We start from the raw sequence: 15,458 nt of genomic DNA on the forward strand, positions 1-15,458 counted from the left end.
TCGAGTCAATCACCTTAAGTAGTCCAGCATGGAGATATATGGAACTTGACTAAAAAACTAGTGAATGTTCTTGCCTGTTTCACATTTAGGGCAATTTATTTATTTATTTATTTGTGTATTTGTATAGCGCACCAACCTGTAGGCATCAATGCGCTGTTGCAAACAGACATAGGTTATAATGGAAGCATTACAATACAAGTTCAAGGCGATGCACAGAGTTCAGTTATAGTGGAAGAAATCAAACAGGTTGCTGTATCCCAGTGCCATACATAGGAGGGGATATGCTAATGTTTAATTGTCTAGTGAAAACAGCCAGGTGTTGAGTTTTCTTCAGAAGGACCAGTGGGAAGTATCAGCTCTTAGTTGGACAGGAAGGGCATTGCAGTGTTTGGCTGCTACCAGTGGAAAGCTTCGTCCTCCAGATTTCTGAAGTTTAAATTTGGGTGTTAGACGCATGTTCACCAAGGATCTTCTAGTTGGTCTATTCGCTTGCGTTTTCTTAAATTTCATGGTGAGGTATTTTGGGGCAGTATTGGCTAAGCATTTATGTGTGATGGCGAGACTTTTGCAGTAGATGCTGTCTCTGATGGGGAGCCAGTGGGCCTTTCTTCTGGCAATAGAGATGTGGTATTTTTTCTGGATATTCAGTGCTGCTCTAAAAGTGTTATTTTGGATAACTTGAATTTTCTTTAAATTCCTAAAGGAGGTTCTGGCAAAGAGGGCATTGCAATATTCGAGTCTTGATAGGATAGGGGCTCTGGTTAAGGTTAGGCAGCTGTCAGTGGTCAGGAAGCATCTGCTGGCATTGATTAATTTAGTGGTGTAGGCTGAGGAGGAGGCTATTGCGTTGACCTGCTTAGTTGGTGTCAGAGAAGCGCCTTGGTATACCTACAGGTTGTTTACTGCTTTGGAGGTTTGAATGAAGTTTCCATCTATTGTGAAGAAAGCATAGGATTTGTCCAATTTGTTTAGTCGGTTGTGAGAACCAATGAGTAGGAGCTCTGTTTTGTTGTCATTAAGGCAGAGTTCGTGTGTGGCCATCGAAGCCTGGATGCTTTGGTAGACAGAGTTAAGAGCAATAGAGTCGATATCATAGTTGCCAGTGATGGGAATGAGGATATGGGTATCATCTGCATAGTTAGTGTAGAAGATTCCCATGGAGTAAAGGCTGTCGAAAGGGGGCTTGGTAAAAATATTGTAAAGCATAGGAGGGATGCTGGAGCCTTGGGGAACACTGCAGGTGACTGGAGCCGGGTCTGTTGATGCTGAGGGTGATAAAACTCTAATGGTTCTGTTCGGCAAAAAATGATTTGATCCATGTTATCGCCTTAGGTGAGAATTGAGCTGCTGATGCCAGGTGAAGGCATAATGTTTCGTGGTCCACCAGGTCGAAGGCGGCCGAGAGGTCAAGAAGGAGGGGGAGGGCAAGTTTGCTGTTGTCGATACATTCGTCCATTTGAATCTTTAAATCAAGGAGAGCTGATTCAGTTCCATGGCCTGGACGGAATCCAGATTGGCGCAGGCCGAGGAGATTGTTGGATTCTATGTGTTTTTGAATCTGCACATAGGCTGCTCTATCCAAAATCTTCAATATGAAGGGAACAGTTGTGATGGGACGATAGTTTGTTGGGCTGCTAGAGTCAAGAGTAGTTTTCTAGAAGCAGGAGGACCCAGGCCTCTTTGAGATTAGTGGGGAAGGAGCAATTAACAATGGCTGTGACATACAGGGCTTGTTCGGTGCCACACTCTTTAATGATCGAGGCCGGGCATAGGTCGCCTTGGCATCTGTATCGTTTGAGACAACTGATGATTTTCATCACTTCCAGATCGGAGACCGGAGCAAAGTCAAACGGTTGGGCTGTGCGGTTTTGAGGCGCCTGTGTGAATGGAGGTGGCATAGCCAAAAGCATAAGTTTATCTTTTTTGGATTGGATTTTCATTTGGAGTGTCGCTATTTTGTCCAAGAGCGCATTTTGCTTGATGGTTCACCAAGTATGGTCCTTATGACAAATGGTTGGTGGGGCAGTTGAGGTCTCCAGTTCGCGCAGTATGGGGAAAATTATTGATATTACATAATCCATATTACAGAAACTTTGCACTGGTGCAATTGCAATTTGGCACAGTATCTGCACTAGGGCAAAAATGCCCAGCATTGGTCTGCAAACTGTGACTCTCCAGATTTATGGGACTACAACTCCCGTGAACCCTCACCATTAATGGCTAGGGCTGATTGGAATTAGAATCTAACTCATCTGGAGCCAACGGTGGCTGATTTCATCCCCTAGTGTAACCAACATTCTTTCAATGAACCTTTTTGCACCATGGTAGTTTTAGTTAGGTTTAGTGCTTATACCGTTCCAGATTGTATAGTACAAAATTAAGTCAGGCAGACAGAGTAGTCTTGGGCATCTATTGCATGAATGGACCCTGCACAAAGAGGTGAGGAACCAGCTGTTCTTGCGGTCTCTGCTAGCTGCTTGTTCATCTTTTTATTGGTTGGGTCATCACCAGCCCGCACCACATTATGCACTAAGCTGTGTGAAAATGGCAGATCAAAGTCACATGTTTCCTCATTCCAACGTATTCCCAAATACTTGCTCTTAACAGTGCACATTTAAGGGAGTTTTAGTTCTTAGATTCATGAATTGAAGCCTGGTGGGGCGTGGCTACAAGGCCATGTGAGCAGACGTGCTCTTGGTGGAACTCCTGGTGATCCTACATTCATCCGTGGAAAAAGTTGCACTGGCCTGGCGAACAAGGAAACGTAAGCATCAGCTTATGAAAATATACGGAACACTCGACATTCTGGCACCCACATGACTTCATAAACGGCAGACAGAGGTGAGTGAAATTCTGGGGAGACGAAGATTGTGGACTTAAAATGGCGGTCGCCCGAGACAAAGAAGGAGAAATGGGCAGATCAGCCAATGCACATACTGTGTGAATGACCGTAGGGCAAGCAGAGCCTGGTGAACGTGCACCCTGAGGCGTGCCACCAACGCGCACATGTGCTCTGGTCAGCCCTGAGTGGGGTGGAAAAAGCCCTGGAGACAGCGCGAGGCGAGGCCGGCGCTAGGACCACGCCGGAGTCGTGGAGGACGAAGCGGACCCCGCGGTCCGAACAGCAGAAGCGCTCTAAACTATCTGGTGGGTGAGGGTGAGCGACGGGCTCCGGTCCTAAGCGGACCGCTGGGAGCCGGGACTGCAGTGCTGGGATTGTAGCGCCCGCCCACAAGCTCTCTCTGGCCAATATACTGGAGTTCGGTGGAAGCACCCGGGTTGCGCAATATACCGTGATAGGCACCGGGCCAGCTGGATGATGCTGGGCCTGCGTGTGGGGCAAGATCAAGCAGCTGGACGACGGAGAGGCCATAGCGCCCCACATTGTGAATAGGAGGGCAGAGCGATCCGGCCATACGAAGCTGCAGAGGCAAAAGCTAGCAGAAGAGCACCGAATGGAATGAATGCATGCTGGCATGTGACAACTAGGACAAGCTGCTGCAGACGGCCACTAGTGGGTCCATGAGGTGGACTATAGAAACTGTATATTGCTGGCACTCCCTCACGCAAGCTACACTGACAACACCACAATACATTGCACACTCCCCCACACCATGGCAGGAGTGTGAGCACAATGGACTGCAAATGAGCCTATGAGGCGGTAAGGCTCAGGTAATGAAGTCTGATGCGGGGACAATGGGCATGGCCTGACCCTTGAAGTCCACCACCACAAATAACATCGGATGCCCAGAGTAGGGGGGCAGGGAAGTGTGGTTAACGAGAGGAGCACAGGAGTAGCGCTGGTGATGAGCTGGTGGACTTGCTTGAACCCACAGCTAATAGGACAATCTGAGTCTGGACCGGCTGGCCCACAATAAGAGCGTGTGCTAGTAAGACTGGAGCGAAGCTACACAGCTATGTGGGAGGGCACAATCCACTCCAGTAGCCATTAACTGGCCCCTAGACACCCCTTGGGCAGCCTGCCCAGGCCCCAGCGCCGACAGCAGTCTCATCCTGTTAGGGCTGGTGAGAGGAGGCTTGCCCACAGCTCCTGGACACAACGCCATGTCCAATAAACCATTAAGAACAAAGGGTAAGCAGCCCACGCTGGAAGAGTAGGCTAGGACACCACTGGGCTCTGAAGGAGCTAGAAGCAAAGAGAAAATCCCTGCTGGGAGCGCAAGCACCATGGGCACTGTTTGGGAGAATTATCTGTTAAGGCTAATTTCCCAAACCTAGTGAGTGCCCCAGCAGCTTTGCTGGATTTTTGGGGTTTATTTTATTCTCCTGCTAAGAGTGAGACTCTTTTTTTCCCACTCTTAGACATGATTTGAGATATCCTTTGACTTTGTAATGTGTTTTATGGGCTATGGGGTCTTTTACTCCATAGGGCTTCATGTGTTTTTGGTATGTGTGTTACACAGCACCCTCTGTGCCGTAATACAGGGGTGTCATAGTGACCTCCAAACATAGACTCTGTACCCTGGGACTGACTGCTGTCTCCCAGGGCATGTAAAGTCACCATTGGCTTTACTAGTCCTAAATTGTGAACAGAACCAGTACAAACCATCATATTGCGGGCGTACTGGTAGGGGCAATTCGATTGCCCCTGGGTCTGTTGTTCGAGGGGGCACTGTCCAGTCCCCCCTGAGCGAGTTTTGGCTGGTGGCAGTGGATACTACTTTTTATATTCAACCGCAAATATATTCCTATGGGATTTTCCCATTGTTCGAGGCTAATACTTTTTAACATAGCCTCAAACATACCGCCGGTTTATTTATTTAATAATAATTCACTGGTTGGTGTTTTTTGCCAGAACTCGGTTCCAAAATGGCATTTGTGTTCGCTTCTGTGACTCCAACCCAAGTGGAGCCCTTTGTTCCACTTTTTGGCGGGCTTCTCCACAGAAGCCTCCAAAAGTGGTGCCACTCTGTCTGGGTACCACAGGGGGTGTGGGAGGGGTTTTAGGCACCCTGGACTGAGTTGCCTCGGCAACTCAAGTCGCACTCTTGTGTGATTGGCCCAGTGGTGAGCCGCCCGGCTCACCACTTAGCATGTATGCGTGACAGCTAGGACTGATGAATGGGGGTTTTCTGCATAAAAGCAGGGCTTCGGGGACTGGGACTTCAGACGTTGCCACAGGACCAAAGAATCTGAAGAGGGAGAAGCTGAGCCGACCTGCAACGACGACACCACTGGTGGAGCCCTGCTGAACCGACTCACCACTTCTTCCAACGACAGAGGAGATCTTCTTCCCGAAGAGTCTTCTTCCTTTGACTGGTGGGGATAACCAGTTTCCTCGCCTTTTCGCCTTCCCGGATCATCTCGTGGCCGCCTTGCCTGTGCCCACCACCCCGGAAACCGGGATCCCACGTTTTCCACTACCGCGAATAAAAGGGTAGTACCTTTTTACAGGAGAACTCCGCGGCTGGTTTCTTCCCTGGCAGTGCAACGACCTTCAGCTTTCCTCCAGGTCGAGATCTTCTCTTCCTCTGGACGACGCAGCGACTTGCATCCACTGCCAGGAACAACTGCCCCGCTGGAGGATCCTCTCCACTTTCAAGGTACTGTGTCCACCTGGCCTCCCTCGCAACGATCTGTGTGGGGTGTCTCGTAAATCCTCAATTTACCACTTGGGTTGGCCCTAGGCTGGCTAACTGAACTTTTCTGAGCTGAACTGATTCCTTTTTAAACTCTCTGCAGGACTTTCCAAGCCATTTAAACTGTGTGATCTTGGGCGCATTGGTGTTCTACTCTCTCCAAGAGGGAGCCTGGCCTCTGAACCTTTTGCTCACAAGTAGATTTTGACTTTCCTGCCTTGCTGAGTGCTTCTAAAGTATTGTGTTGTGTGCTGTTCCTAATTTCTGCCTTTTCCCTCCCTTTTTCTTAAACTTATTGGAGTGCCATCTTTAGTTAAGCGCTCACCTCTGTCTGGAAATAAGTGGTGTTAACTAAGACTTGTCTAATAAGGAATAAGGGATGTATATATATTAATTCTGACCGTGTTTTTGAACTTGCTTATAATAATAGTGCTAAAGTGTTTCTAAGTGTGTCTTTAAATAAATAATTATATACTTGATACCAAAGCTCTGGTCAGTGTTTGCTTGTGCTACTGTATTTTGGTACCTATCTTGTATACTCTATATACTGTCTAACTGAAGTCTGGCTGCTCAGCCACAGCTACCAGGTAAATTTGTGTGGTACAGACTGCTACCAATTGGGTTTACTGCCAACACCTGTAGTCTTAAGCCTTTTGCAGTGGTCCCTAAGGGAACTGCACAGGTTTCTGCCTAACAGGCACCAACCAGGAGGTCCTTGCGGCTATTGCGGATCTGAAAGTGGCCATGGAGACCAAACTGGGTCTGGCCATAACCGAACTAAAAGCAGCACTGGAGCTGAAAGTCGGGGCAGTGCAAGAGGAAGTGAACCTTCTCCGACAAGATGTCAGGTCATTGGCAGAACGTACAGAGAATCTGGAAAAAGAGGTGGGGCCGAACACGGCGGACTGTGCATCACATAAAGCAGACCTACACGCCCTGGTGCAGCGCATGGGCAACCTAGAATGCAGGGCGGAGGGACGCGCCCGAACGAATAACATTCGTATTGTTGGCCTGCCGGAGGAGGCTGAAGGATCTAACCCTACAGAGTTTGTTGAATCTATGCTGCTGCAGGAGATAACAAAAGGAGTTTTGTCCCAGGCGTTCGCGGTGGAAAGAGCGCACAGGGCCCTGATGAGGAAGCCGCCGGTATGCAACCCCCCCAGGCCAGTGATCGCTAAGATCCTTAACTACTGAGACCGAGAAGTAATCCTTGAACACTTCCGTAAGGGTGGAATGATACAAAGAGGGGCAGCAAATATAACCGCATACCCGGATTACACCCTGATGGTACAACGTAGCCGCATGAACTTTGGGTCTGTCAAAATAAGATTGCGTGAAGCAGGCCACACGTACATGCTGCTCTGCCCGGCGAAGCTGAAGGTGTTCCACAAAAACAGAACCTTGATTTTCGAAACCCCAGAAGAAGCTATGGGATGGCTCGATACGCAAAGCTGTCCTCAAGTGTCGGGCATCCAGTTGGGTGAAGGAGACGGCAGAGATAAGTGATCCATAGGCGGGGCACCAGAGGGTGGCGCAGCCTAAGACTATGGGACTTGATTAGTGTACTAAATGTAGCTTATGGGCTGGTATGATTTGATCGGATCGAGACATGATCCGTGAGCACTGAGATTTTTACCCAGTCAGGGAGCTTCGTAGAGCTAGTCCTCATACCCCCATCTAGGGTAGTTTAGTTAGGTTACCTGTAGTCCGGTGACACCCTGCCGGGTTTTTGCCCCCGACAGTTCGAGGCAGAACCAGAAGCGGGGTCGCATGAGATCCAGGGATGGAGCTGGGCACTGGTTGGGTGGTGTGGTGGGAGGGAAAGGGAGATGTGTGGGGCGAGTTGGGGCATGGAAGGGAGGTGGGAGGGTGGGAAGTTTGGGTGTTGGGGAGAAGTTGGGAACCGAGCCTATATAGACAGAGAAGGAACTTAGACATGGACTGCACTTGTGGGGGGAGGGGTGGGATTCTAATAGGCCATGGGGGACCTTAAAATAATTACTTTGAATGTCAGGAGGCTTAATAGCTATTTAAAGAGGAACAAGGTTATGTTATACCCGCGTAGACAAAAGATAGACATAGCCCTGTTGCAGGAAACTCACCTGACGTGGGATAAGATGGAGATGGTTGAGAAAAAATGGAAGGGAGTAGTGGTGGGTTCAACATATTCGGCCTATGTTAGGGGAGTACTTACCTTGGTAGCGCCACAGGTTCCGTTTCAGTTGTTCCAGCATATGGTTGAGATGGACGGGAGGATGGTCATAATGAGGGGATTAGTCGAAAATAAGGAGTTAAGCATTGTAAATACATATGCCCCGAATCTAAATACAGCAGCATATTTTAGAATACTGTGTAATAACCTCAGCATGTGTGTGGGGAATGCGGTGATCTGGGGAGGAGACTTTAATTGCGTACTAAACCCTAAGGTTGATAGATCAGATGGGAAAATGAACAGACCTACCCCAGCCGCTAAGGCGTTGCAGACACTGCTGAATTACTTTGGGTTCGGAGATGTGTGGAGGACACGACACCCCCAAGAGAGGCAATACTCCGCAGCAGTTACATACGAGGCTAGACTATGTCTTTGCCACACCAGAGGTGGTAACAGAGATCACGCAGGCGGAATACAAAGCAAGGGTCCTTTCGGACCACTTGCCTTTGATCCTCAAATGGCAATACCGACCCCCGAGAGCGAGGATTCCGACATGGCGCCTCAGAGCAGAGGCGCTGAGAGACCCCCTTTTTAGTGAAGATATGAGGGAGGAGATTATAAACTATTTTGAGACCAATACTGGCAGCGTGGACTCGGCGGGCACGTTGTGGGAAGCCTTTAAGGTCGTTATGAGAGGGGTAGCCATAGCAAAATCTAAAGGATTGCAAGGAGGGATCCTGGCTGACCTACGAGAAACAGGGAGAATTGGAAAGGGCATTGAAGGTAGAAATTAATATCAGGGAAGACACTGAACTGATACTCGGGCTTCAGCAGAAATGTGCTGGGCACTGGCATAGACTGTGTAACCTCAACTACAAAAAATATACAGAGAGACAGCATGCGGGGGGGGGGGGGGGAATAAACCAGGAAGGTTCTTGGCATGGCTATATAAGAGTGAAACCCCCAGGCCCACGATTAGAACAATAACAAGGGAAGACGGTAGTGTAGCTGATACCCAAGAGGAAGTTAACCCGGAGTTTGCAGACTACTATAGGTTACTATATGATGATGATGGGGAGAGCAGTTGCACGACGATAATAGAAACACTGGAGGATATAGGATTGCCGAAGATAAGTGCTGAGGAAAGAGAGGAGTTAGATGCACCGATTACTTTGGAGGAGCTAGAAGAGGTGGTGAGACAGTTGCCCACCAGTAAGACTCCGGGGCCGATAGACTCCCAAGTGAATTTTATAAAGTATTTAAAGGAGAGGTGCTCCCCCCATTGTTAGAAATGCTGAACGAGGCATATGAGCTGGGTAGACTGCCAGAGTCCCTCAGAGATGCGATCATAATACCGCTCCCCAAACCTAACAAGCCTGGGCATAGCTGTGGTTCATATAGACCCCTATCAATGTTAAATCAAGACAGCAAAATATTGACGGCCGTTTTGGAAAACAGACTGAGGAGGGTAATTAGCAAACTAATACATCCCGATCAGACGGGCTATGTCCCGAATAGGAACATATCTAACAATCACAGATGATTGCATCGAGTTCTTGAGTATGGGAACGGGAACGAAGGTGAACTGGCATTTGTGCCATTGGACGCAATAAAGGCCTTTGACTCTGTCAAATGGCCATGGCTGCTGGCGGCCCTGGCTGGCTATGGGATGGGGCCTGGATATCTACAGTGGGCGAAATTGCTATATAGTGAACCGCTGGCCAGAGTTAAGACAGGAGCAGTAATATCGGAAAGATGGCAACTTCGCAGGGGTACAAGACAAGGTTCTCCATGGTCTCCTATGCTTTATATTGTGGCCCTGGAACCCCTAGCGATCTACTTGAGGCAACAATATGATACGATAGGTATTGATGTGGGAGGGGAACGACATCTGATCTCCCTATATGCGGATGACATGTTGTTGTACTTGCGACACCCAGAGGAAAACCTCCAATACATTTTGGAGGTGATGGAAAGGTATGCGGGTCTTTCTGGTATAGCGGTGAACCCTCAGAAATCTAGCATATTCCCGTTGGGTAGATACAAAGGGATCCCATTGAAACAACTACCAGTGTTACAGGTACCATTGGAGGTGAGCACATTTGGTTATTTAGGGTAAGATATATACCATACAGTGGAAGAGGAGCACAGGTACAACACTGAGATAGCCATTAAGAAAATCGAAAATTGCATGAGGTTCTGGGTGAAGCTGCCTTTAGCAATGATGGGACGTGGGGCTATGTTGAAGATGGTGGTGCTACCTAGGCTCGTGCACTATTTTGGGAATATACCACATTTGATACCCAAGAAGTTCTTTACTAGACTGAACAGTATGTGTAGGGATTTCCTGTGGCGTGGCACGCGAAACAGAGTGGCCCTCTGGAAGCTACAGAATTTCTATGAGAAAGGGGCTATACAACTGCCTAATTATGAAGTTTATTATGTAGCAAGCCAACTGCAATATGTTGCTAAATGGCTCTCAGATGAGGGGACCTTTGAATTCAGGTTGTTTGGACAAGATTGTGCTCCGTATTATTTAAAAGAGATGATGTGGTTGCCCAAGGTAGAAATGAAAGGGCGCCCTAAAATGATGGTACTTGGTTGGAAGATGTGGCGTAGGGCATGCCAGATGATGGAGGACCCGTCCCCGTGTTCCCCGCAAGTACCACTAGTTGCACTGGTGGGAGGGGAAAGGCAACTAAGGATGATAATCAGAAACCACTGGGAACCGGTTGGGATAGCAACAATGGGTGATATTTGGCAGGAGGGGACTATCACAGATTTTGTGGTGTTGGGTGAGGAAACCGGGCTACATACAGGCCAGTATATTACGTATCACAGAATGGTGCAGAAAATTAAGAAAACATGGCCTGAAGTGGTACTGGAGGAAGAACCAGATGCTACCATGGACGTAATATATGACATAGCTGAGAGGGGGCATGAGATATCCAGAATATATGAGATGGTGATGTCTAAAGTTGAAAAGGAGGTAGTACAACTGAGACGAGACTGGGAAACGGAAGTGGGAGCCCCGATGGACGATGGGATATGGGAACGAGTCCAAGGGTATCACAAGAAGGTGTTGAGGAATGCGAGATTAAAGCAGATACAATTGTATATTACGCATAGGGCGTATATGACACCCCAAAGGATATCTAGTTTTTAAAATGCAGGACGGCAAGCATGCCCTAAATGTGATGAAGAGAATGAGGGTATGGTGCACATGTTTTGGTCATGCCCGGTCATTGAGCGCTTTTCGAGCAAAGTGGCACAAAAACTAGCAGATAGAGGGGTTAAGATGGTGGTGGATACAGTGTGGGCCTGTTTGTTGGGGGGGTTCCCTAGACCACAGAAACTTAAGCATGTGAACAAACTAAAGGATCTGGCATATGTGCTCGCAAGGAGGAGGATCGCTATGGGGTGGGAGACATGCCACAGACCACGATTAGAGGTGTGGTGGAAAGATCTACAGAAATGGGCGGAAGCAGAAACCATAGTGCGGCAAGAAGCGAGCAGCGCTGGGGGGAGGAGGAGGCAGAGTCCCTGATGGCCTGGAAGTTATTAATAGCAGAGTTGTTTGGGTCAATACAAGACCCACCGGAACCCGAAGAAAGGGAGACCCTACCACAAGATGCAGTAACAGAATGTGAGAAGTAATAGGCTCGAAACGGGGGGAGGGACAAGGGGAGCAGTGGAGGCAATTAAGTGATGTATAAGTGAAATGTTATCATATGCACTGCAAGTTTGGTTTGTATTGTTTGTTTATGTGAATAAACTAATAAAAATTGTTTTAAAAAAATGGAAGCCTGGGTTAGATAATTGTAAATAGATGTACCCACTGTTCACACCCACCACACCTCCTTTTTCTCTTCCCCTAGGTCTTCTCACATGAATGTGTACATTATACACGTCTGCATCTCACTATGTCGCAAGTACGAATGGAGCCCTCTTACTTCGCCATCCAAACTACATTATATTAATTAGGCTGTGGTTTCGCATTTCCTTACACATCTTTATTCCTTTTAACTATGATGTCTCGATTGTGAAACATGTTCGCCATTGTCACATGTTTATAAGTATTCTATGTTGATAATTGTTAAGAGTGTGTAATGCTTCATGTCTTGTTACAGCAGTCAATGGGGCCTGGGTTCTGCAACCTCTGTTCTAAAAACAGCAAATAGTAACTAGCTAAAGGAAACTCTTACAAGTGTGGATGATTTTCAACTGCTGACTTGAAAACCACGATGTTAATCGCATGATCACAGGTCCTATCTTGTTAATATTACTGGTTTTACAGGCAGTGCGTGTGTAAACAGTACAGACAGTCTGATTAGCTATATAAAATGAAGTATGTGGCTCTTTCAAACTATGTATTCTTTGTTTTTATGGGTAATTTTACATATGCATTTTTATTTACAGGTTTCCAGAAAATCAGCAAAAAGTGGGAGGCTGTTTTATGGATCTGATTGAACAATTTAAGTCTTTGTACCTCACATATTGTGCAAATCACCCTTTGGCTGTCAGTGTTCTTACACATCACAGGTAAAACTGCTTTATGTGCGAGGACAGTGTATTGTTGAGTTTCTTTTTCAAATGCCAAATATAACCTCCATAGTTCCCAGCATGAATGGCTAGCCAACCATGTGAAAGGCATTCTCTGTGTCAAGGGAAAGCACAAACACCTACCACCAATCGCAGTCCGCCCAGGTTTGTATTTCGACTAAGGTTGATGTGTTAACCCAGCCCTTTCTGTCCCTCATAAGGCCTTGAGGTAGATTTGGGTGGTAAACCTATGGTCTCGTCTTTTGGCGAAAATCTTTGCGTATATCGTTTAGTCTATTTTTAGAAGTTGTATTACTGTACTTTGTACATATATTGCACGGTTTTCCTCGTTTGCGAAATGTTGTTATGGTGCTATGACGCTATAAACTCCCTTGACCCAAATCTCATTGAAACACCTCAGTATGTGAGGTAACAGGCTGATCCATTGTTTTTCATGGTATTCAGACTGTAAACCATTGGGACCAGGGTTCTTCCTTGGTACTAGTCCCTTGAGGACTGTCAAGCATGGGATTGTTAATGACTACCCCCATTCTTGATCTACTATGTTAAGCAACAGTTTATGGAGTAAGGTTTCAATAACCTGGGTGGTGTTCATTGATTGTTCCCTATTGTCATCCTGTATCCCGCCCCCCTTCCTCCTTCCCTTATACTTTTGGGAGTTCCATTCATGGGAGACAGACCACAGTAATGTTTTTCAAACTAACAAGTTACCCATTAATGTAGTTGATATTTGCAATTGCATGCATGTGTGCGTACTGCCATATCGGTCCAGGCTCTGGCCTTGGTTTCTCCCCACCAGTCCTGTTCTCCATGTTGGTGAGACTGAAGCATATGACTCAGTGTGGCTTCATGCGTTTCTTCTTTTCGTTGTTCCTTTATTTCTTTTTTTCTTAACTAATTAGGACTTTTTTCCATTGCATAACATGGTTCCCCTCCTCTTATGCCAGGTACATCTAGTTCTAGTGACCACCTTCACAGCTTAGCAATGACTTCTGCCAGAAGAAACAGCACTAGATGAACAACCAAGTATCTGTCAGGACACCCCTTCCTGGGAATTCTTTTTTTTTTTTTGGGGCCTGAAACCCTGAGTGACCGGAGTGGTTCTTGGGGCTAATTCCAGGGGTGACGGAAGGCTCCTTGTAAATGGGCTAAATGCAGGGGTGTCCATCAGGTTCCCTGCAAACAGGCTAAGACTCTGTAAGGTCCTGAGGCCCAAACACAGTGGCCTAATCCAGGCACACTCCTTAGGTTCCCTCAAAATGGGCTAAGAAAGGAGCTAATACTAAAGCAGTCTCCTCCACGGGACACAAACTGGTGCTTCTATCCAGTGCTCTCACTGAGTTTCCCCCAGGTAAAGTGCCTGACTCGCTTAAGTGTAGATCATGCTGCTTTGAGCATGTCAAAGTTCTGAAAATGGTGGCTAAGAAAGGAAAAGGTATGGAAAGTGCTGCCATTTTCAGTTGGGAGCCAATGATTCAGACAATCCCACGCCTTTCTGGTATGATGGAACAATGGAAAATCTGTACACCACCCAGAGCTTCCGTGTAAAGGACCCATTGGCCACATGGGTAGAGTGGTCGGCACCCACATGAATTCTGTTAACCCATACCTTGCACATGCCGCAATCCTCTTAGACACTGGTGTATTCATAGATACATTCAGGGGCCTTCATGTGCAAAGGAACTATCTTGGCAGTCGGTTACATGGCTTAATGGGGCCAGACTTCCGCCAACTTTGTCGGAGGAGTGTTTTTTAGGCGCTGTGAATTTCACTGTTTTTTTGCCATGGTGGTGGAAAACCACCCAACCATTGGATTTAAAGTGAAAATCGCAGTTCTCATTTTTAGGGAGAATTCTCATCTTATGGCTAATTTCCCTTACCTATAGAGTCCCCCAGCAGCTTTGCTGGATTTGAAGGGTTTGTTTCTTTTTTCTGCTAAGAGTGGGACTCTTTTTCCCATTCTTAGGCATTTTTTGCTATGTGTGTGTGTTAGGCAGAATCCTGTGCAGTTCCCTTAGGGAACACTGCAAAAAGATTAAGACTACAGGAGTAAGCAGTAAACCCAATTGGTAGCAGTCTTCACCACCCAGATTTACCTGGTAGCTGTGGCTGAGCAGTCAGACCCCTCTCAAGAAGAGTAGAGCAGTACGAAGAGTATACACAATAGGGCCAAAACACAGTAGAGCAAACAAACACTGACCAGAGCTTTGTATAAAAAGTATATAATTATTTATTTAAAACCTACTTTATGGCATATACTAGCACTCTCAATCAAAAGCAAGTTAAAACACATACACACCTCCCTTAATAGCTATCAGACAAGTCAGGGTTAAAACACTAATATTTGTTAGAACAGATGTGAGCGCTTAGCCAAGATGGCACTCTGATAATGTAGTTAAAGGGAGAGAAAAAAAGCAGAGCATAGAAATAAAACAGTTCCCAACACTTTTAGGAATTCAGAGCAAGGGGAGAAAGGCAGGTTGTACTGTGGAGCCAAAGTTCATAGGCCAGGCCCACTTTAAATGGAGCAAAGCAAAATGCCCAGGATCACACGGTTTAAAGTGCACTAAAAGTCTTTGCAGTGTGTTCAAAAGAGGTTGGGGTGATTCAAAAGATATAGTTAGAAGGCCTGGAGCAACCCAGTTTAGAAGCCAAGGATTTAAAGGTCACCTTTAGCAATCTGTAGAAAGGGAGGCCGGGCAGGACACAGTACCTTAAAGAGAAAGGAAGCTCCAGCGGGGGCAGTTGTTCCTGGCACTGGTTGAAGTTCATGGTTCGGACCAGGGGAAGAGAAGACCTTGTCGAGGAGGGAATGTGGAGTCGTTGCACTGCACAGGGATGAAACCAGCCGCGGAGTTCCCGATTAAAAAGTGCGGTCCTTTTATTCAGAGTCAAAAGTGGTGAGCTTGGCTATCCGGCCGCCGGGGTGCTTGGCACGGGCGATTCGACCAAGAGACGTCTTTGGAAGGCGAAAAGGGCGAACTGGTTGATCCCACCAGCTCAGGGGAAGAAGGCTCGTCCAGTAGAAGATCTTCTCTTGTTGTCGGGAAAGTGGTGAGGTAGTTGCAGCAGGGCTTCACCGGTGGTGTCGTCGTTGCAGATGGCTCAGCTTCTTCCCTCTTTGGATTCTTAGGTCCTGTGGC

At 47.1% G+C, this 15,458-nt stretch overlaps 1 protein-coding gene across 4 annotated transcripts in view; it reads left to right on the forward strand.

Annotated features, from left to right (window-relative positions):
- ARHGEF6 (Rac/Cdc42 guanine nucleotide exchange factor 6) overlaps nt 1-15,458 on the forward strand; it is a 3,277,165-nt gene that overhangs the window by 1,522,224 nt on the left and 1,739,483 nt on the right. For all 4 annotated transcript variants that reach the window (XM_069612789.1, XM_069612790.1, XM_069612791.1 and 1 more), the window contains one exon: nt 12,172-12,294. In XM_069612789.1, coding sequence (XP_069468890.1) covers nt 12,172-12,294 — 123 coding nt within the window. The remainder of the gene's footprint in view (nt 1-12,171; nt 12,295-15,458) is intronic.

The sequence above is a fragment of the Ambystoma mexicanum genome, chromosome 5p (assembly GCF_040938575.1).
Source record: "Ambystoma mexicanum isolate Mex_15411 chromosome 5p, UKY_AmexF1_1, whole genome shotgun sequence".
In the NCBI taxonomy this organism is placed as follows: domain Eukaryota; kingdom Metazoa; phylum Chordata; class Amphibia; order Caudata; family Ambystomatidae; genus Ambystoma; species Ambystoma mexicanum.